General features: G+C 37.1%; 2 protein-coding genes across 5 annotated transcripts in view; both read right to left on the reverse strand.

Moving 5' to 3' along the window:
- LOC109087857 (NUMB endocytic adaptor protein) overlaps positions 1 to 23,441 on the reverse strand; it is a 590,428-nt gene that overhangs the window by 157,367 nt on the left and 409,620 nt on the right. The gene's annotated exons all lie outside the window — the stretch shown is intronic.
- Positions 1 to 23,441, reverse strand: part of LOC109074456 (otoferlin-like) — a 41,970-nt gene that overhangs the window by 6,016 nt on the left and 12,513 nt on the right. The window contains exons 12-41 of the mRNA XM_042742901.1: positions 22,554 to 22,777; positions 21,969 to 22,077; positions 21,323 to 21,503; positions 21,106 to 21,226; positions 17,055 to 17,155; positions 15,685 to 15,775; positions 15,453 to 15,569; positions 15,188 to 15,340; positions 13,762 to 13,951; positions 13,548 to 13,672; positions 12,480 to 12,614; positions 12,228 to 12,389; positions 12,025 to 12,144; positions 11,155 to 11,316; positions 10,892 to 11,054; positions 7,544 to 7,614; positions 7,403 to 7,432; positions 7,158 to 7,287; positions 7,010 to 7,069; positions 6,526 to 6,620; positions 5,063 to 5,206; positions 4,183 to 4,320; positions 3,976 to 4,103; positions 3,727 to 3,897; positions 1,740 to 1,900; positions 1,455 to 1,597; positions 1,278 to 1,366; positions 1,100 to 1,198; positions 465 to 706; positions 184 to 362 (exon numbers count right to left, since the gene is read on the reverse strand). Of these exons, the coding sequence (XP_042598835.1) occupies positions 184 to 362; positions 465 to 706; positions 1,100 to 1,198; positions 1,278 to 1,366; positions 1,455 to 1,597; positions 1,740 to 1,900; positions 3,727 to 3,897; positions 3,976 to 4,103; positions 4,183 to 4,320; positions 5,063 to 5,206; positions 6,526 to 6,620; positions 7,010 to 7,069; positions 7,158 to 7,287; positions 7,403 to 7,432; positions 7,544 to 7,614; positions 10,892 to 11,054; positions 11,155 to 11,316; positions 12,025 to 12,144; positions 12,228 to 12,389; positions 12,480 to 12,614; positions 13,548 to 13,672; positions 13,762 to 13,951; positions 15,188 to 15,340; positions 15,453 to 15,569; positions 15,685 to 15,775; positions 17,055 to 17,155; positions 21,106 to 21,226; positions 21,323 to 21,503; positions 21,969 to 22,077; positions 22,554 to 22,777 (4,034 nt within the window). The remainder of the gene's footprint in view (positions 1 to 183; positions 363 to 464; positions 707 to 1,099; positions 1,199 to 1,277; positions 1,367 to 1,454; positions 1,598 to 1,739; positions 1,901 to 3,726; positions 3,898 to 3,975; positions 4,104 to 4,182; positions 4,321 to 5,062; positions 5,207 to 6,525; positions 6,621 to 7,009; positions 7,070 to 7,157; positions 7,288 to 7,402; positions 7,433 to 7,543; positions 7,615 to 10,891; positions 11,055 to 11,154; positions 11,317 to 12,024; positions 12,145 to 12,227; positions 12,390 to 12,479; positions 12,615 to 13,547; positions 13,673 to 13,761; positions 13,952 to 15,187; positions 15,341 to 15,452; positions 15,570 to 15,684; positions 15,776 to 17,054; positions 17,156 to 21,105; positions 21,227 to 21,322; positions 21,504 to 21,968; positions 22,078 to 22,553; positions 22,778 to 23,441) is intronic.

Here is a 23,441-nt window from a genome sequence, read left to right on the forward strand (position 1 = left end):
GCTTTATTACATTTTTGAGGTTGACAGACAAAAAAAAAAAAAAGTTAACTTTCTTAAAATGAATGTCTAAATAGCAGTTAAGTATTTACTTTTGTATTTTAACAGAAGAAAAATCATGCAAATTTGTAACAACAAAAGGTACTAATTGTACATTATTAGTATATTGATGTGCAGGTCACTTACTGTAATTTCCAACTCATCGTTTTCATCTCGGGCCACAAATGGCCACCAGCCTTTAATTCTCTTCTGTTTGAAGATGTTGACCATGGGCATGTCTTGCTCGTTAATCACCATGTCAATGGAGCACTGCTTCGCTGTCTTTGCACCACGAGGAAATCGATTCAGGTCTAGTTCAATTGCACCTGAAACAGAAACCAAACACACATGTGCCGGCATGAATGAAGGTCATTAAGATTGAGCCTGGCTCTAAAATGACTTTACATCGTAAAAATACAACAGCACACCCAAGAAGTCGTCTGCAGAGAAGTGATCCGCATCCCACACTTGCAAATTCAGTCGGGCAGGAATTTTATACTCAGTCTCGTCCCAAGAAAACATGGACTCTTTCTTTGAGATGACAATTTTCTCTTCGGCCTGTAGGTAGTCAAAAGGGTAAATGAAGCGCCAGTTGAAATTGCCCTCTCCGGTCAGAGAGTGATAGTGGACATCTGTGTCCTGCTTGTCTTCTTGTTGGCCTTTCAGCCATCTGTTGGTCACAAGTTACGTGAAAAGGTATATCATGAAAGATATATGTATCTGAGTCTCTTCTGTTCACCAAAGCTGCATTTATTTGATAAAAAATACCGTAATATTGTGAAATATCATTACATTTTCCAAATAACTGTTACTCCATCTATTACACCAGTTGTAATTAGTAGCTTACAATGTTTCAATTAAATTGTTCAGTCTTCAGTCATATTAAAAACATTAGGCTTCTTTTAAACACTTTCTAAATAATTAAATAAATTAGTACGATAAAATATAGTGTATTGGTGATCTCACAGGCTGACGATATAACAATTGAGCATATCGCCCAACACTATCCTAATTTCTGAAATCTGATTCTGTGATCCAGATTCTAATGAAAAAGATCCCATACCCTCTAACAAATATGTCACTGGATTTTTCCCCTGTGAAAATGTCATCGTCCTCCAGAACGACTTCATCCGTGTTCCACACGATCACCCTGAGCTCAAATCTGTCAGTGACCAAAATACAGTTAGAAAATAAAATATTCATCTGTATGTGGCTGAAGAATTTCACTAAGTGCTTCCTACTTCTTTGGCTTCCTTGGTGAAATATCGATAGCGGGTCCAGGCGCAGGCATATCCTTTGGGAACATGTCCACCCACAACTCAATCCTCCCCTACAGCAGAAGCACTCATATTCATTAATGGCTCATTAACACCATTTCATTAGCAGACAGTGGTGCCGTTTAGGACACTATCCCTGACCTGCTCCATCCCAGGTTTATCTGGATTCAGGAGGGACCTTGTCTCCACGTGCTCTGGGACGAGTTTGCAGCCGATCCGTGGCATATCATCCCAGCGGTTTAGTACAGCAAGAGCCAGGTGCTCATCCGTCTGTTTCTTCAGTCCTGTCCGGAAAAAAACAAAAAAACACATGCATTTGTTTGGATGTGCTGCTTTCCAAAGGGATCTTGCAACTCTGCAATGAACGCATACTGCATATCTGATGCAATTAATGCCGTTCCAAATGCTTTTTGAAAATCTGCATACCATTTTCATCCTCAATTTCAGTCGGTCCTGTGTAAACTCTGTTCGCCACTTTCACTCGTCCCCCTGGGCCGTACTGGGGCGGATCCATTTTTCCATCTTTGCAGAGTTTGGCAAGGATTTGCGTTGGCTTCATTGGGTCCCTCCACACATTATAGCCGTGACTAAAGAAAAACAGTAAGAAACACGTTATCCCGCCAGCCCTTTTGAAGCGTGTAACAGCAGTAGTGCTACTTCTAGTTACCTCAGATCATGCAAGCACTTTTCAGTTTATAAAAATACTTATATTTATAAGAATTATTGCAGTGTCATTTTAGAAGTCTTTCTAATATGTTGATTGCAGCTCGAGAAACATTTTGTTACGTATTATCAATGTGATAAACAGCTGTGCTGCTTCAAACTTTTAAATGGTAGTTTATGACAGTTTATGCAAAAATATAGAGCACAAAAACATTTAAGAAAGGAAGTTAAAATAAATTAGTACTTTTATTTATAAAGGACATACTTGATTAAATGTGACAGTAAGTACATTTATAATGTTATAAAAGATTTCTTTGAAAGATGCTTTTTTTTGAAAATGTGAAATTGTCTAGTTGCCCCAGATCATGACATTTTTTCATTTGTAAAAATACTTACATTTATAAGATTTATTAGTGTTATTTTGGTATCAATGAAATAATATATATATAACTAAAAGTAATATATATATATATATATAATATATATATATATATATATATATATACACACTGTACAGGTCAAAAGTTTGGAAACATTACTATTTTTAATGTTTTTGAAAGAAGTTTCTTCTCTTCTCATCAAGCCTGCATTTATTTGATCAAAAATACAGAAAAAAATTTAATATTGTGGTTTATTATTACAATTTAAAATACTTGTTTTTAAATGTATTATACTTTAAATTATCATTTATTTCTGTGATGCAAAGCTGAATTTTTAGGATCATTATCACATGATCCTTTAGAAATCATTCTAATATGATGATTCATTATCAAAGTTGGAAACAGTTCTGCTGCTTAATATTTTTTTCAGAACATGTGATACTTTTTAGGATACTTTGATGAATAAAAAAAAAAAAAAAAAAAAAAAAGAAGCTATGTTTTTAAAATATAAATATTTTATAATAACAATATACACTACTGGACAGTAATTTTTTTTCTTTCTTTTTTTTAATAAAATCAATACTTTTATTCAGCAAGGATGTTTTAGATTGATAAAAAGTGATAGTAAAGAAAATATATTATTAGAATATATATTATTAGATTTTTTTTTTTATTTTGAATAAATGCAGTTTTTTTTAAATCTTTTATTCATCAAATATATTAGACAGCAGAACTGTTTCCAACACTCATAATAAATCAGAATATTAGAATGATTTCTAAATGATCATGTGATAGACTGGATGGTACATGTGACACTGAAGGCTGGAGTAATGATGCTGAAAATTCAGCTTTGCATCACAGGAATAAATTATTTTTTTTAAAGTATATTCAAATAGAAAACTATTATTTTAAGTTGTAATAATATTTCACAATATTACATTTTTTTTTCTGTATTCTTGATCAAATAAATGCAGGCTTGATGAGCAGAAGAAACTTCTTTCAAAAACATTTAAAAATAGTAATGTTTCCAAACTTTTGACCTGTACTGGTATATATATATTATATTTCATCTAAGTTTTACTTTTAGTTATTTTAGGATGTTTTAGGACTTAATAAAAATAAGAAATGTTGTTTAAAAAAAAAAAAAAGTTTATATTTTATAACTAAAACTGATAAAATTTCATTTCTTAAATAAACATTAACCTGAAAAAAAAAAAAAACTAGTTCAGTTAGTTGCCAAGGCAAGGCATGAACTTGAAATACTATAACTAAAACTAAAACTGAGAAAAAAAGAATACATAGTTACAAAACATAGTTAACCTAATAAAAATGACTGTAATGCGAGAGAGTTTGTAATGTGTATTACACACATTGAGTAGCTGGTGCTGAGACCACATGTTGCCCTGTGCTTGCTGTAGAAACGGTTCTCCAAGTCAATCTTTGTCTCCCCAATCAGGTCATCGGTTCCCACCAAATCCCAGTCGTAGATGGACACGGTGAGGGTGGAATCCATTGGGAGCGTCGCTTCAATATCAAAAGACCTGGGAGTTTGAAGTTTGAAGTTAATATTAATCGAGTGATGAAAGAGAACATCAAAATCACTGTGTTAATGTACTGACTTTCCAAACACAGGGTTGAGTTGTTTAGAGATGTAGTTCTCTTTGTCCTTGATCTCAGTCTTCCCGAGCTTGATGGCGATATATGGGTCGGCCTTCCCATTGATGTCTGCAGGATGCAGCTCTGTTGCCTGAGACAAAGCCACACATTATAGGAAAAATAAAATAAAAAACTCAACATACTTCTCTATGGTGTTTAGTACTACATACCCGGACCACATAGACTCGGACGAGGACGTTAATGGGGTCGTTGTGTGGGATGTTCTGGAACATGCCCATGTTAGAATCAAAGCCCATTTCTCTAGACACGTCATCCGATGCTGGGACTTTGTAGATGCACAGGGATCCCTAAAGTACACACAAACTCAAAGATCATTGAATGTGTTTAGTGGGCTACTCTCTGAGTCACATTACTGGTATGGGAGAATGTTTACAAAGTACAAATCCTACAAAATGTTAATATTTAATATTCTTATCAAAAACTGGAAGACACATTTCATAGAATCATTTTATATTGATATAAACGTTGACAAAACAGAATCATTTTGCGGGCCAGATTAACATGGATTCTTTTTTTCTTTTTCTTTTTTTTTTTTAGAATCATTTACAAGAAAAAATTTATAATGGATTCTTTTTTTCTTTTTCTTTTTTTTTTTTTTTAAATTTTTTTGTTTTATTTTTTTGTTTATTTTTGATTTTTTAAGGTGACTTATTAAAGTGATGTTTTTGTGGTGTAAAGAGTGTATGTGGTGTGACATAATGAGAATTAGTGCTCTGCATTTAACCCATCCAAAGTGCACACACACACACACTCACAAAGTGCACACTTACAACACACACGTGACACACACACCACGGAGCAGTGGGTATCAGTAGTCAGCCGGCAACCGGGGAGCAGTTGGGGGTTCGGTGCCTTGCTCAAGGGCACCTCAGTAAAGGCACCGAACCCCCAGTGACAATACTATTAATCTAAAATGTATAAAAAACAGTTATTATAAAGCAAGAGTAGATTTGTCCAATTGAGTATATGGAGAAATTGCAAGTCAAAAGCAAGAGAGAAGATGGCAGTAAGCAATGAGTGACAACAAACCTTAAATTTGCCAATAAGTCTGTCTTCATCAGCTGCATTCTGCTCAACGTCAGCATCATCTGAACACTTGCCTCGATAAAGGTTGAAAGTGTGAAGCCAACCTTCAAAGGTGTCAAACTCATATTCAAGCTCTCTGTTGTACATCTGTGGAAGAAACATGATTTCCCACATTCTTTAGCATCAACAAGGCATCCCATACACTCTCCAAACAAACAAATGACTTAAAGGTTCATCTAGGCATTTCCTTTTGAAATGGACTTTTGCAGGGAAATGAATTTGTCACCCAACAATGAAAATGTACTCGTCCTCACGCCATCAAAGATGTAGATGAGTTTTGTAAAGATAGTAGCCACCCTAACACCAATAAACTCTTTTAAAGAAAGTTTTCAGTTCAACACTTCGGACTTTGGTTCAACTCATTTTTGAAATCTGTGCTAATTCAAACAAGTTTTAAAATTGAATTAAGCTGAAGAGAGTAGCGGTTGTCATTAGACACAAGGACAGGTGGATAAGCAGCTGTGACTTGTCTTCAGAACAGCTTACTACAACCAGTTGATCTTGAAGTTAAATAGTCAAGTTAAACTCACAGGAATCAAGAGTCTGACAAGCGGCCATCTTTCCACTTCACACAGTAATCCATTTACTCTCACTACTGCAAACCTTACCGATGATGCAATCTCTCTCGGGCATGACACAATTCCCGATATCCTGCTTCTTTCCACCGTTAATCAAAACACTCCACCCCAATCACGCAACGTGAAATTAAACAGAAAATATGTTGTGGCCCCAATTTTCTGCACTGCCACAGTTTGTGTCTTCATCAGATTTGTAGAAATGTAGCACTGCATCAGTGTCTCAGCAATGGTTGCTCTGCAGTGAATGGGTGCCGTCAGAATGAGAGTCCAAACAGCTGATAAAAACATCACAATAATCCACAAGTAATCCACAACACTCCAGTCCATCAGTTAATGTTTTGAGAAGACAAAAGCTGCGTGTTTATAATAAATACATCATAAAGATATTTTTAACTTCAAACCATTGTTTCCGGCTAAAATATGAGTCCATAATCCACAATAATGCTACAGTGGAAAAGTTGTCTGATCTGAATCAGGAGAGATATCTGCACAGATCACTGGAGGAAGCATAATCATGCATTATGGACTTGTATATTAGTTAAAAACATCTTAATGATGTATTTGTTTCTTTTCACTTCTCCAGATGTTAACTGATGGACTGGAGTGCTGTGGATTATTGTGATGTTTTTATCAGCTGTTTGGACTCTCATTCTGTTGGAACAAAAAGTGTGCATGTAATCGATTGCTGAGACACTGATGCAATGCTACATTTCTACAAACCTGATGAAGAAACAAACTCATCCTAGTCTTGGATGACCTGAGGGTGAGGACAATTTGAGCTAATGTTTTGGGTCAACTATTCTTTTAAATTCCTAATTACAAATGTACCTTCAGCTCTTCAATTTTCTGCTTCTTCTTCTCTGGTACTCCTGGCCCAGGCATGGCTTTGTTCTTGTTTCCTTTTCCTCTCTTTTTCTTGGTCCCTTTCATATCAGAGGCATTAGGAACATATTTTGTAATCATGGCAAAGAATCAAGGGTAAACGAACTTCTGAACAGGATTAATAATGTACTTTCAATTATTATGGAATTTGAGGATTATATGTAAACATCTGTCAAATAGATTTGTTTGGGCAGTAATAAAAAAAAGAAATTCATGTAGATATACTGCTTTACATAATGACTGTCTTATGCATTTAATTATATATCATATGCAAATATCAAAGTATTAGCTTATACACAGTCCCTTAAAAGGCAAGTAATTCTAAATCTATTTTTAGTCGTGCTCGCATAGCTCCTATCTGATAAAGCATTTGCATATTTTAAGAAAGTTAAAAGTTACACAAAAATGTTGTCAATCATTGTTGTCTTACCCTCTCCAGAGTCAAAATCTTCCTTTTCTTCAGCTTCTGCCTCTTGTGCTTTAAGGATCTAAATCATTCATAAATAGTATAATAAAATCTTCTCGTTCAAAAAATGTAATCATGCATTTTCTGGTACATGTAAAATAATCTATTAATTTTTTGGTTGTTTTAATATAGGCAAAGTATTTGGACCACCAGTCCAGCATGCTTTCATCCAGCTCCTCCTCTTCCACCTCTTCGCCCTTCTTCCGCTTCTTTTTCCCTTTCCCACCTTTCTCATCATCTGGCTGTCACAATGTTAAGGACACAGAATTCATTTTCACATGTAAAACTAATCAATTTATGAATGCCAAGGCAATGAACATAATAAGAAACAAACAGATCTGACATCTGTCTACATACCATTTCAACCTTAACCACAGCATCAGATGCCTGGAACAGATTCAGTAAAATGAGCAAGTTCAAAAATTCTGTCAATTATGTCTAAATGTTTGACTGATATAGTTAATAGTCATATTTCAAGTATTTTGTAGGGTTTCTTACTGAGTCGAGTTTGACCACTGTCTCAGTCTTCTTCACAGCTGGTTCTGGCTCTGTGTGGATCACAACCTCCTCTGTAGAGGAAAAAACTAGGTTAGTCCTGCTTAGTATAGGTGAAAATAAAGAAATGTATACATTATTGTTGAAAACAGTTGTGCTGATTCATATTTTTGTCGAAACCGTCATCATACATTTTATTTTTTTGAGGATTCCCTGATGAATAAAAAGTTCAAAGAACATTTGTTTGAAATAGAAACCTTTTGTAACACTATAAATGGTTTTACTGTCATTTCTGATCAATTTAATGCATCCTTCATGAATAAAAATATTAACTAAAAAAAAGAAAAAAGAAAAAATTACATACTCCAAACTTTTAAACAGTAGTATATCAGTTTTTTTTCCAACATTGATAATAATCAGAAATGTTTCTTGAGCAGCAAATCAGCATATCAGAATGATTTCTGAAGATCATGTGACACTGAAGACTGGAGTAATGATGCTGAAAATACACCAGTGCATCACAGAAATAAATTAACACATTCACATAGAAAAAAAAGGTACTTTAAATGGTAACAATATATTTACAATTTAATGCAGCCTTGGTGAAAGACTTCTTTCAAACACATGACAAAAACTTCTGGAGTCCAAATTATGGGTTGTTGTGGATTCCACAAGTTATGAACTAAGTTCAAATACAGAGTTCTGGCATGAAACTCTAGATGGCACAAGCCGATAGGTCTATGCCGAGTGAAATGCATTATGGGTAGTGTAGTTCAGAGAAATGTGTTCATGTGACGTGTGCTCTCACTGTGCTTGTGTAGTTCAGTTCAGAAAATGAAGAAAGAACATTTATATTCTGCTTTTATTTCAGTTCATGCAGGTCAGTCCACCCAGGGGTTTTTGGGCACTGTAACTTTGACAACTTTTATCTGCATGAGAGAGTAAAGTGCATGCATTGGCTAACTTTGTCCAGCTCATTATTGCACAATCTTTATTAATTTCTGTTTAAATTGCCGCTGTGGGTGTTGTGGTGTGGAAAGTAAGTTGGGTTGTGTATATTTTGTTATGGTGTTGTGGGGTCTTATATATCGGATTGCATCGTATAGACATTTTGTTAATTAACATTACACACAGTGTGCGTCTAATTAGAGTTAAGCCAGACGGTGTGGAAGCCCAGGCTCACATAGTCATAGGTCACTATTGTTAAGCCGGTCGGCGTGGTGGCCCAGGCACACATACTGTAGATATTAATACATGCAGTTCACATGGCTCTTCGGAGCAGCAGCAGTACATATGTCTTGGCAATAAATCTGCTTGTTGGGAGTGTTTTGTTCTTGTTTTGGCTTGTATTGTTCCTTCTATGTCTCCTGATTTGTGGGGGTTATTACATGTATGTTATATGTGCAGCAGCAGCAGTATTTCTTAGATGCTCACAGCAGCATGTTGTGGAGGTATTGGCAGTAGCAAGTCTCGATACTTGCTCTGCCGCAGCAGCAGCGTAGCAGATCTATTCCGCCAAGACGGTTAGGGGCGTAGCAACCGGGGGGGGTTGTGGATTTACCCGCACTTTTAGAAACAGGTGATTCTGCCCCCTGCTATTTTTATTTTTTATTTTTATTTTTATTTCCAGCAGTGTTCTCTGATTTGTTACTTAGATTTGAGTGAACTAACATTCAGCCAATCACAGAGCAAATCATCTCTTGGGCGCGTCTGCTCTGAGCTTCAAATTCTTGTTGCTGTTGTGAATTTTTCGTTCGTTCATTCACTTTTGCTATTAGGCCGTCTGGGATAAAATGCACCCCAGAAAAAAGCACAGGACGATTACATCCTTTTTTCAAAACACACACTGTAAGTATGTTACAGTATGTCGCGATGACACGAATCACGCGATAAAGTTTCATGTTATGATTTTAACCTACAGTAACGTCAAAAGACAACAGAACCCACATGGGCCTCGTCACGTCGCGCCGGATTCAGTGTGTTAAATGCTTCCTACGTACAGTATAGTGTCCTGCTAAATGAGACGTAACAAATTATTGGTTTCTGCGGTCTTTTGTTGCCTACATGCTGCTCGCGGAGTAGAATTATTCTTTCACAATGAATCAAATTTGTTTTGCACCGAATATCTTAAAATACTTTATCAAATTTTATTCTTTTAATTCATTACTGCTACTTTATGTCCTAATTGGTCTGTAGTATACACTGCCAGTCAAAAGTTTTTGAACAGTAAGCTTGTTAATGTTTTTTTAAAGAAGTCTCTTCTGTTCTTCCAAGCCTGCAATTATTTGATCCAAAGTACAGCAAAACAGTATATTTTTTTAATATTTTACTACCTACTTAAAATAACTGTTTTTTTTATTTGAATAGATTTAAAAAATGTAATTTACTGAGATTTCAAAAAACACTTATAATGATTTTGAAAACAGCGGAGTAGAATTTCTTCAGGTTTCTTTGATGAATAGAAAGTTCAAAGAAGAACAGCATTTATCTAAAATAGAAATCTTTTGTGAAATTATGTCTTTATCATCACTTTTGATCAATTTAAAGCATCCTTGCTAAATAAAAGTATTTATTTCTATAATTTATCTTCCAAAAAATAAAAGTTATACTGACTGTAAGCTTTTGAATGATATAGTGTATAAAGTTGCAAAAGCTTTTTATTTCACATAAATGCTGATCTTTGGATCCTTCTATTCATTGAAGAATACTGAAAAAATGTAGCTACTCATCTGTTTTAAATATTGATATTCAGCAAATCAGCATATTAGAATGATTTCTGAGGATGTGACACTGAAGAATGGAGTAATGATGCTGAAAATTCACCTTTGATCACAGAAATAAATTACAGTTTAAAATATATTCAAATAGAAAACAGTTATTTTAAATAGTCAAAATATTTCACAGTATTACTGCTTTTGCTGTACTTTGGATCAAATAAATGCAGGGTTGATGAGCAGAAGAAACTTAAGATAAAAAAACCCTTACTGTTCAAAAACTGTTGACTGGTAGGCTATATAGATTACAGAAATGTTATATTGTAATGTTATATATATATATATATATATATAATTTCTGTCCCCCTCACTTCTGAAAAGATGGCTACGCCCCTGAAGACAATATACATTAACATTGTCATGTACATTACCACCCCAATCCCTCCGAGAGTTGTCATGACAGAAATTTTTTTTTTCCCATTTCCATAAAAAAAAAAAAAAAAGTATTGTTGTTGTTGTTATTATTTAAATTATCTCAGATGATAGCTACATCTATGCTATGGATTCTATAAGACAATCATTTAAAGCTTATCAACTAAAGATACGTATTGACCAGCTTTTATCTCTGCATACACACCCATGTCAGACCAGTTACTGACACTCTTGTCCGATGGCCTGTAAATGAACTTGCGTAGAGATGTGACGGCATTAGAGCCAACTAGCGTGTAACGACCAAATGCCCGGCAGTCCACCACACGGATGTTCAGAGGGGGGTGGAGGAGCTCGTTTTCTGGCAGGTCCTGGTGAAAAATCATGAACACTGTCAAATGTTTGTAGTGCAATCAACATCTTTTTGAAAGTATCTCATACTTTCTGAGTTCTAAATGTGCAAAAACTCACCACTTCAAACCACTTCACCAGAGTGCTGAAGTTGGGGTTTTTCTTGTAGTTCTGAATCAGCGCTGACTGAACACCTTTCCCTGCACACTCGATGTCCACACGGGGACGGTCAACTTGAGCCAGATTCACTCGCTTCAGGTCCCTCAGGCCCCAGAAAAGTACCTGCATGAATGTTTCGTTAATTTAATGAGATTCAAACCTTTTCTTTTTTTTTTTTTGCTGTACGGAGGCAAACCCTGGCATACAGAGGCAAAAACGTTTTGGTTCTGCACAAATCACACAATAAATGGCATATGTTGGATTTAAAACAGCAATATTCACCAAATGGTGACAACTTTGGGGCGCCGTTAATTTTGTACCTACAATAATTGTGGAACTTGCTTATCAAATGTAAAAATATTTTATTTTGGCTTTTAGAAGTTCCATTTAACATCAGTTTGATGCAAATTATGATCACCCAGGCCTCAATATGGAATTAATTGTTTTTTTTGTATCTATTTTGTGTGTGTGTTTTTTTTGTTATGTTTTGTGTGTGTGTGTTTAAAATACCATTTTAAAATGTACACATTTTTTAAAAATATTAATAAAAAGCATTGGAATTGCAATATAAGGATAATTTTTGTTTCCCACAAAACCTTTCAGTCAACAGCTCTTATAACAACCTTTGTTTTTCTTAGTGTGAAGAACATTTTAATAATCTGAAGAGCCCTTTTCCACTATAAAGAACCTTTTGTGAAGTGAAGATTTTCAATGGATATTAAAGCTTCTTCATGAAACCATTGCCACCAACAAAGCACCATGATATTCAAGACTGTAGGTCAGCAGAAGATTCTAGGTCACCGTGTAGCTTTTCTGCTAAGAGCAACTCACCTCAATTCGGTATTTACTCAAGACAGGTCTTATCCCAATAGGAACAGGCAGGATTGGACCACGATCGAAATCGGAAGGTCCATCTATTTGGGGCAGGTCGGCCTTTCCAGCTGGTCCAATCTGAAAGATTTCCATAATACATAATTTTATGTTGGTATGGTCTGAATGATTTCTATAAAGGTTCTTGTTCCTGTCAGATGCACCTGCAGCAGTTCAAAGGCTGCCAGCATTTCTCCTGCAGTGCCGTTTCCTCGGTAGATCTGGTAATACTCCAGTTGAGGAGGGAAGCGAGGTGGCCCATAATGCTCGTCTGACATCTTGGTTATAGGTTTTGCAAATGTTCTACCCATGAAATCAGCTTTTCCTTGAGAAGTAGAATGGGATTAACCGCATTTACAAGGTGAAAGCATGAAAAGCAGAAGAAAATGAATAATTTGCAGGATATCAGCACTCACGACAGTGTCCTGATCATAGATCTCGATGACGATTATAGGAGGATCATCTCTCAGTTCACCAGCCTCACCATAGAGCTCCACATTATCAAACACCAGCAGCTGATCCCATGTAGGACACAACGTCTCATTCAGGACCTGAGAAGAAATCATCAGGTGTTAAGCCTTCCTTCTAACTTCTTTATGCAGTAGATATTATGTGGCGTTGTACTACATCACATCTCAACAGTTCAACGCTCCACCGCTCAATAAGTAAAGCAGCAGAAAAACAGTTCTAGCCTATCAAGTGTTATTGTATGTCCAAAAGGAGACTTTTCTCTGGACAAAAAGGTTTCTAGGTTTTGCATCATTAGAATTTAATTGAGACTCTATGTTCCATTTCAATTCCTAAATATGAAATGAATTTGAGGTGATGTAAACCTGATGTAGAAATTTAATTCAAATGTGTGTAAAATTAATATGCTCAAATTCAAATGTTATTTTTAATTATATTAATTTCATCATATGAAATTAAATTATGTTTTTGTAGCAAACGGGATGTGGAATTGTAATGTAAGGAAATTATTAAATTAAATAAATGCATATGCATATAAATTCATCATTCAAATTCAACTTTTTAACAGTATTTTTTGATGATAATAATAATTGTATCGTATAATATAAAATCACATTAAAATAAAAAATGATTACTATTAATTTTATTTTCATATTTAATTATCTTAAATATAAATTATATTATTTTAAATATAACCATATTAATAATTAGTTAAGTTTGAAATGCCACCTATATATTTATTTAATTATCATAATTTTAATTTATATTTTCATTAAATTTACTATTATTGAATAAATGAACTTTCACTGGTTGAAGAAGACTTTTTGTCTTTCAATATTTATTTTTGATGAAGTTTAATTATGAAACACTTTACATAAATATGAAGAAACATGGAGACATATAGCGCAAGACATATAACAAGTCTTTCAAAATTTGGTTTTGATTTGTTCATATGCTTAAATGTGCTTATAATATTCAAATGTCAATAGTAAGTTGGCATGGACCTTTTATCTCACCTCTGTGACCTGGCTGTGTGTGGAAAAAAATACCCTGGCAAAAGGGTCTGACAGGCCTGTGCTGTCAGCCGCAAACAGACTGCGCGCCTGATACATGTGAACCCTCAGCTGGAAGATCTGCTTCACTGTTAGCATACAATAAAACAAAAGATTCTTATCATGATTATTAAACAGACAATCTGGAGACACTCATAAAAGTTCTTCTGAATCTTACTTGTGTACATCAGGCTTATAGGGGGTGAAGAATGTATGCCAGGCCCTTTTACTGCCTTGTTCTCTTCAAAACCATTTGGTAGGCCGCTCAAGTAGTCCTTACGCTGCCTGTTCAAGCCGAGCCACAGATACAGCTCAGTTTTAGCCTGAACGGTCCAGCCTGCAGGTCCAAAGCTTTTCTTACCAGGGAGCTAAAAAGAGAAGAAAAGTAGTAAAAGAGAGTAAATAAGTACTTTTTTTTTTAGTTCAGGAAGTGCTCTTTCACTGGAAGATCCTTCTACAGCACATTCAATTGTGTTCCACTGGCTGTTAGCACAGATAAGTGCTGTGATTTCCCCCTGGGCACTTCAGCATGAAAGAGTAGTTTCTCTAAGAGAGAAACATGGATGAGAGTGTCTTTTTAAAGATTGTGACCCTCCTCATACTTAGCACCTAGATAGGACCCCTACAGCCCTGAAAGACAGCGGAGACCAGGACAACTAGATGAGCTCCAGAGACAGATCCCCTGTAAAGACCTTGTCTCAGACGACCACCGGGACAAGACCACAGGAAACAGATGATTCTTCTGCACAATCTGACTTTGCTGCAGCCTGGAATTGAACTGCTGGTTTCGTCTGGTCAGGGGAGAACTGGCCCCCTGGAATTGAACTGCTGGTTTCGTCTGGTCATGTGAGTTCTGTCACCGATTGAGTTTTGGTTTATTGAAGATTTAGTTTCTGTATTGATTAGTTTGTTAAATTTCATTTACAGCGATATCGTTGACTTGATTGCAAATTATTGCACAGATACTATTTAAACTGAACTGAGCTGCATGATGACATCACTGAATTCAATGATGAACTGCCTTTAACCATCATTTTGCATTATTGACACTGTTTTCCTAATTAATGTTGTTCAGTTGCTTTGACACAATCTGTTTTATTTAAAGTGCTATATAAATAAACGTCACTTGACTTCTTTCGATCCCGTTCCTGGTATGAAAGACTATCTGGCTCACAACGAGGCACTGTGTAGGTTACAACGTGAGATGGCAGTTGTTACTTCAGTTCAGTGGTTGTGGCTCTTTCCATAGGGACCCCTTCACCGTTCCCTTCTTCTGCGAATGAGGGTTACATGTGTAACCAAGACGTTTATCTCCATCCTTTAATAACAGCTTCTTTCATCACATTGTGACAGATTCATAAAGCAATTTGTGCTAAAATGTACTGCAAAAACTATTCAGAACAGACTGAAATGATCAGGGATCCTTTTGCAAATAAACTTGATTCACCCACACTGATACATTCATCACAAGCTGTTTTGGCAGCTTAGATAAAAAGTTTTGAGTTGTTTTCATAATACAATACATTTGGCCCCTTTCAAGATAAACATTCTGACATAAAATATTTTTTAAGACATTTTAAGAATCTGAGTGCATTCATCCTGACCTTGAAAAAGATGGTCTGGACTTTCCCACAGTCCTTTCCAGTTTCTTCATCCACAGAAGAGAAGAGGATGTCTTTGGAGGGAACACGGGCATATGCAATCCGTTTGTTGTTGCTTATCATCCATATGTAAATATCTGGAACACTATGCTGAGGCTATGATGAAAAACGAAAGGATTTACATGAATATTTTTTTACAAATGATATTAACTAATCTATATGGCCTTATAACCTAGTATATTTTATTTTATCAGCTTTTGTGTACTACCTCATCAGACAAGAATCTTAGCTTGTGGAGGAAGTTTTGTGCCAGTTTTATTTTGTCTTTCACATTGCTTTTCTTTACTTGGGATCGCATATTCTTTGCTTGCTGGCCAATGTTTTCCTGAAAAAAATAAATAAATTACAACAAGCTTTAGAAACAGACATAAAAATAGGCCACCAGAATCAGATTTTAACATTAGTTACTACTGATATGTATTAGTAACAGCTGCCTTTACCAATTCCTGCATGCATAATTTCAGTCTCTCCCGGTCCAGTTTAGTCTTCCCAGCCTGATTCTGATCATTGTTTGCCAAAGTTACAAAGGTACTGAAAAAGATTCACTGTTATTTTATCTTTCCTCAGTCATAGATAGTTAAATGAAGTTTGTGAAATTATAAAAGTCGCTCTCAGGAAACAAATTTTCAGGACTTTCTTCATTTTATTTAAAAATGTTACTTCTGAATTATCAAGAAATCGTGCTTTACCAAATACACTACCAGTCAAGTGTTTCTTTGAAAAATGCTTACTGTACCTCAAAATGGAGCACAAATAGCACTGTTTCCAGAGAACCACTCATAACTGTCTCAAGATTGGCAGAAATATACATGTATACCAGTGTTGGGTAAATTACTTAATGTAATCCACTACAAATGACTAATTACTTCTTTAAAACTGTAATTTGATTACATTACTGATTACTGCATTTAAAAAGTAATCGGATTACTAATTACTTTACTTTCAAGTTACTTTCAAGTTTACTTTACTTTTAAGTAAATAAGTTATCAAACCTAGAAAATGCACTACAAATATAAACTCATAGTTCTTTCATTAATTTAATATTGGCAGAAAAAAAATAATAAGTATTATTTTTATAGCCTACACTCCCAATATCAAATTTTTTTTATTTTATTTTGTAAAATAAAGAAAACAAATTGGGTGCGCTTTCTGCATTCTCAGTCTCCGCGAATATCTTTCTGATACCAGTCACTAAAATGAACAAAAATGACATGAGAAATACAGTAGGCTATATTTAAAGAAAGCTTGAAGTGTTTATTATTAAATGAAGTAAGTCATGTCGAAAACAAATATTCTCTGATAAAATAATCCATATGAAACCAACGCGAGGTACAGTCTCTCCTTTCTGAGCTCACCTATATCACATCGACGCACATCGCGCGTATAAGATCATCATCCATGCGAAAGTGTGGCATAAACTTGTTCACTTGTTGAACTTTTCCCAAACTATAATGCCAGACTAAAATATGTAGAGTGCATTTTTAAATATGATTCATACGAATTGAAATACGACCTTTCACTGAATCTAAATGTTGTAGGACTCGTCTGCATTTTAGTTCACATTTTCCGGTGATTTATTAAAGGGCATACTGACCTTTAGGAACGGGATCGAAAGAAGTCAAGTTCATAATTTTTAACACTGCATTTATAACTTAAAAGTAATGTAATTTTATTGACATAAGTAACTGTAATCAAATTATATACATTTAAAATGTAACGCATTACTTTACTGTGTTACCAGGAAAAGTAATTAGATTACAGTAACGCATTTCTGTGTAATGCGTTATACCCAACTCTGATGTATACAAACCTGCAGCCATTGCTGAGTTCCTCCAGGGCTCCTCTGAGTCTGCGCTCAGGATAGGCTTTCTCTGTTTTAATGATCTCTTGCACATCATTCAACCCATCTTCCTATAAAATGATAGAGAACACAGGTTGCAATGTCAATGTATAGATGTATTTTGACAGATTAACCCTCTGGGGTCAATATATTGTTTTCTGTGGACAAATAAGCAGGATTATTTTTACATCATATTGTGGCAAAAACTCTAGTCTACGACATCCTGTTCTCAAGAACTTGTGTACAAATATTCTGTATGTGTTTTAGGGCCTTATTTCAGTGACTTTTAGTTTTTAGTTCCCCTTCAGGAACCCGAGCTGCATCCAAGCACTTTGGGAACGTCTTCAGCGTGACCATGCTCTGAATCACATGTGTAGTCCAATGGATGGGTGAGACGTCACTTGCAGGGTGACATAGAGATCAGGGAGCTTAAAAGCACGTGCGGTGGATACAGCGGGAGCTTCTGTCATTCAGCAAGGGCTCTGTGTGTGTCAGTCCTATTTATTGTTGTCTTTCCCAAGCATAAGAAAAGCATAAACGAAAAGCATAAGCCATGGCTAAAGACAAGCATAAGGCGAGAGCTGACAGCATTATGTGTTCCTCCCTGCCCTCGCTACATTACGGGTGGGGATACACACAGTTTATCTGTTGTTTGTTTGGGAGCGGTGCTCGCACAGTCAGCTCTCCAGGGCACTGACTGTGCTTCTGCCCGCTGCAAAAGCTCCACTCCCAGCAGGCACACTTTCGTGGAGTGTGTCCGTGTTTGTGAACTTGCGGTTCGGATCCCACTGCTGCTGAGACACAGTGGCGATTGAGATCACAGGGATCTCACATGAACCTAGCGGACTGGTTGGAGACGGGCTCACCTTTTCTCCACCTCACTCCCTAGATCTAGTGCTCTCTCTCGGGGGTTCAGAAGCCCGCTCTGCAGTTTCTTCCCCCTTTTTTAGTGAGAGCTTGCTGCTGCAGCTATCTTTCTCCGAGAAGTTTGATGTTGTTGGCATATGAGCAGACTGATTAGATTGCTCGTTCTCCCTGCCCTCGCTAAAATATAAGGGGTGGGGATGCATGCGAATTTTTTGGGAGCGGAGGACTCACAGTCAGCCCTTAAGGGGGCTGGCTGTGTTCATTCTATTTCCCCAAGTGTAATTCAAGTGTGCATTACCTTGGATGTATAGCTCTGCTCCCGCTGGTGTTTCTGGGTTAAATGCAGAGCACGAAATTTTGAGTATGGGTCACCATACTTGGCTGTATGTCATGTCACTTTCACTTTCACTTTCATCTTCTGATGGCTACTTCCAGCAGAATAATGCACCATGTCACAAAGCTCAAATCATCTCAGACTGTTTTTTTGGAACATGACAATGAGTTCACTTTACTCAAATGGGCTCCACAATCACCAGATCTCAATCCAATAGAGCAGCTTTGGGATGTGGTGGAACGGGAGATTCACAGCATGGATGTGCAGCCCACAAATTTGCAGCAGCTGCATGATGCTGTCATGTCAGTATGGACCAAAATCTCTGACGAATGTTTCAAACACCTTGTTGAATCTATGCCAGAAAGAATTAAGGCAGTTCTGAAGGCAGAAGGGGGTCCAACCCGGTACTAGCAAGGTGTACATAATAATAAAGTGACCAGTGAGTATATATATTTGTTTTTACATTATTCAACAGGGTCCAGAGACAGGCACCCTTACTCCTCCCTCACTCTCTAAATACAGCAAGCTCTTGGGATAGAAATTCTCGAGTGATAGCACAGTGTTATACAGTGGTCATGGAAAAAGTAGTAAACACTTTCTTGAGGAAGGAGGCAGTCGAGGCGGTTTCTCCTCTCGACAGGGAGTCTGGGTTCTACAGCCGGTTCTTCATCATTCCAAAGAAGGATGGGAGGTTGTGTGCCATTTTAGATCTGCATCACTTGAACCGCTCAGTCATGCGACTGAAGTTCAGGATGCTCAAACCAAGTCTGAGGACTGGTTTGTCAGGATCGATCTGAAGGACGCATACCTCCACATTTCCATCCTTTCTCAACACAGGAATTTCCTGAGCTTGCATTCTGTGGTGAAGCTTATGATATTGGGTTCTTCTGTTCGGCCTTGCATTCTCACCCCGTACTTTCATGAAGTGTGTGGATGCTGCTCTGGCTCCACTGTGACTCCAGAGCATCTGCATACCAATATCGGGTTCTTCCATTCAGCCTTGCACTCTCGACCCACACTTTCATGAAGTGTGTGGATGCTGCTCTGGCTCCACTGTGACTCAGCATCCGCATACTTAGTTATATCGACGATGGGTTGATATAAGCTCAATCGGAGCACATGGTGGTTTTCTCCATTACAGAGAACCACTTATCTGGGTATGGTGTGGGATTCGACCATGATGCAGGCATGTCTGTCTCCTGCTTGGATTTAGTCAATCCTTACTGCAATCGCAAGAGTGAGAGAAGGCCAGTCACTCACTGTCAAGAAACTGCTGAGTCTGATGGCAGCTGCACCCAATGTGATACCTTTTGGCCGGCTGCACATGATACCCCTACAGTTGTGGCTCAAGACCAAGGGGTTTTCTCCGAGGGGCAACCCACTTTGCATGATCAAGGTCACACGGCAATGCCTACATGCCTTAGATGTGTGGAGGTTTTCTTGGTTTATGTTATGAGGGAATGGTTATGTGAGTTACTTGTTGTCGCATAACACTAACAACGGATGCATCCCTCACTGGTTGGGGAGTGGTCATGAGTGGCCGCTTGGCCTGCGGTCTGTGGAGCGGTTGCCATCTCACATAGCACATCAACTGCATGGAGATGCTGGCCATGTTTCTAGCCTTGAAACACTTCCTCCCGGACCTAAGAGGCCACCATGTGTTGGTGCGCACCGACAACACAGCAGTGGTCTCTTACATCAACCACCAGGGAGGTCTGCGTTTGCGCCCCATTCACAGGCTGGTGCGCCAGATCCTTGTGTGGGCCCAAGGGAAACTCCTCTCGCTGAGAGCAGTGTACATCCCTGGGCATCTCAATCAGGGAGCAGACATCCTGTCAAGGCCTGATCTCCCCTCTCCCTTGGGGGTCAAGGCTCACTCCACCAGAAGTTGGCCTTCAGAATGCTGTGGGATGTCCACTCCGTTTACTTGTCAGGTTCTATATCTGCATTTTGTGCCACTCCTGGCTCTTTTCTCTCACCTTAACTGTGCTCTTCCACAATGCCAGGTAAGTCTGGCGGCGTGGGTATACTCATTCCCAAAGCGTTTCGATGCAGCTCGAGTTCCTGAAGGGGATTGTCTCCAGGTTACGCATGTAACCATGGTTCATCGAGGGAACGAGATCCTGCATCTCATTGCCGTACTTTCAGCATCCCTGCGAGCCCTCGCCTTATTCTATCAGAATTTGCCGCTGTATCCACGGCACATGCTTTTAAGCTCACTGGTCTCTACGTCATCCCACCCATGATGTCTCACCTATCCATTGTACACACGTAATTCAGAGCATGGTCACGCTGAAGGCATTCCCAAAGCATTTCTTTCCCTCAGGGAACCATGGTTACATGTGTAACCTAGAGATGTTTTCCTCTCTAACCATGCATAAACGTTGTTTTCTCAAAAACACAGTCATGTACATTCATGCTGCTCACATATTATTGTAGCCCAGTTTGTGCTGAACATAGTGTTATCAGACTTTAGCAATTAATATGTTTTTAAGATACCGAAAAAAAAAAAAAAATGTCAAGGCATGTCAAAACCTCTTCAGTGCCCCCAAACCCCCTCAGACCCCAGAGGGTTAACTGTAATCAGGATTGTTATAGATTACTAAATGGAAACTATGATGAAAATGGGATTTAAGGTGAGACAGTACAGGCAAAATCATTGTTTTTTCATGCACTGATCAATTTTGAGGTTTTGGGCTAATTTTCTTTCATAATTTGACTTCTTTCTGACTGGTGAAAAGGAAGTATCCAAAATAGACACTCAAGCTTTTCAGTATTTCAGAAGCTAACTCATATAATCTATGTTCATTTATTTATTACCAATTTATCTGCAATTCTGTCCATGATGTTAGCATTATAAAGTCGTCGTCTTTGGTCCTGCCACCAGCTCTTGATATAGATGCAGGGCTTCCTCTCAAAATACGGGAGGTGGAAATAGTTTCTGCAGAAAATTAAACCAGTCATTCCACACGATTTTGAACCAGAAATGCAAAATAAAATAAATAAATGGGTTTTGGGTCATGTTGAGTAACTGAACCTGTCAGTGATGACTGGCTTCATTGGAGGAGTGGTGGAAACTGATGTCATATCTCCACCATCATCCACCTCCTCGTCACTGGAGCCATGAATGAGCTCAGACTCCTCATCATCTCCATCGCCACCCTTCTTCTTCTTTGTTTTTGGCTTAGTTGGGGTATCGACTTCACTGCCGTAGTTTCCTGATTTGAGAGGATAGTTTAATGATGTAGGTATCTCTTTTGGTTGTATTTAGTTTATTTGGGATGATGTGTATGATTTATTTTCATTGTAATTATTTTTATAATTTGTGTGATAAAAGAAAGATTATTGGTGTATGTTTTACAAGAAAATACTATTTCAGTCTTTCAAGCCAAAATCCATATTGACACTTCCTCCAGTGAAAAAGTGCATCTCCTTTTGCCTCTCACATCAAAATCCACACACATATTTGTTAAGAGCTGTTTTGGACTGTAAATGGTGCATGATCTGTACATATTTCTCTCCTGATTCAGACCAGACTACTTTTATATAAAAATGTATTATTTAAAAGTACACTCAAAGCAGTAATATAAATATTTCTGAAATTTTGAAAGAATTCAGTAGCATTCTGAATGGTGAGGAATTCTGACCTCAATTTAAAGACTGATAACTACCATAGATTTTACCTATTGTAACCTCAAAGTTGATGGGTTTGTCTCCAATCTTCCTGTCAATCATAGTGGCTTCAAGGAAACATCCAAAGAGAAAGAACTCTTCAATTTTCCCCGTGGCATTCTAGATACAAGCAACAAACAATTGATTAAATAAAGTTTTGTGAATATACTTTTGTTTTGAACAAAAGGTTTTTAGAGTACGCTTTACAAGAAAATATCAATTCAGTCTATCTACTTTAAAATTTCATGTTAATCCAATGCACTACTTGCCATTTCTTTGTAATTAATCGTATAATTTTCTAGCAGTTTCAGAGTGAAATTTGTTTCTGCACCATTTTTTTCTTCAGTGTATGAGGGTTTTCCTATGATTAGGCAAAAATGATGTCACTGTGCTCATAAACAATTCAAAATAGTTCATCAGCAAGTCACATGTAGAATAAAGCCTGACTTTGGCTCTGACTTTGTAGATGATTGTCTTGCAGACAAATAACTACTTTGAGTATTGTTGCTAAATTAATAATGTAGGGAGCTAAATAAAGACAATTAATTATCCACTGTAATTGGCCTGTGGAACCCCCCTGTCTTTGGATTGCTTACATCTGAGATGTTGGGTATCCCCTCCACCTGCACCTCAGTGGAGCTCATTACTTCAGGAGAGGAGGTGTCCAGTATCTCCACGGACAGACTGATCAGCAGTCGGGCCCTGAAAGACACCCCTTCCCCTAGTCCTTCATTCAGGTCCTGGTACTCGTCCATGAGCGTGTAGCTGCGTGTGGAGCCGTACATGTTGGCCCAAGCCGGCCCGAGAGTTGGAAGAAAGCCTGTCAATAGAAACAGGATCATTTTTTAATCTTTGACCTTTTGATCATTAACATTCCATGACTTTTATAGTTGTTTGTATTTACCGGATAATGATTTTTACAAATATTTCTATAATGATCTTGAACAGCAATGTAGTGACGGCTTTGTGTGATGGAGTATCCAAAGCAAAATGTAATAAACCACAGGAAACAAAGTAAATACACTACTGGTCAAACATTTGGAATAAAAAATTATTTGTGTGTGTTATTTAAGGCATTTTGCATTTTTTAATCTTAAATACAGTAAAACAGCAATATTTCGAAATATTATTACAATTTAAAATAACCTTTCTATGTGAATATCTGTTATAACTTATTTCTGTGATGTGCAGCTGTATTTTCAGCATCATTACTCCAGTCTTCAGTGTCACATGATCTTCAGAAATCATTCTAATATGATGATTTTCTGCTCAAGAAACTTTTCTGAATATTATCAATGTTGAACACAGTTGTGCTGCACAATATTTTTGCAGAAACTGTGATTCACCATCTAAAAGTTTAGGGTAAGCAAAGGAAAAAAAAAGACTTTTATTTTGCAAGGCATAACATTAAATAAAAAATGCTGATTCTATTCATCAAAGTATCTTGAAAAATGTATCACAAAAAATCAGCAGCACAACTGTTT

Source organism: Cyprinus carpio, chromosome B17, assembly GCF_018340385.1.
Source record: "Cyprinus carpio isolate SPL01 chromosome B17, ASM1834038v1, whole genome shotgun sequence".
NCBI classification, from domain to species: domain Eukaryota; kingdom Metazoa; phylum Chordata; class Actinopteri; order Cypriniformes; family Cyprinidae; genus Cyprinus; species Cyprinus carpio.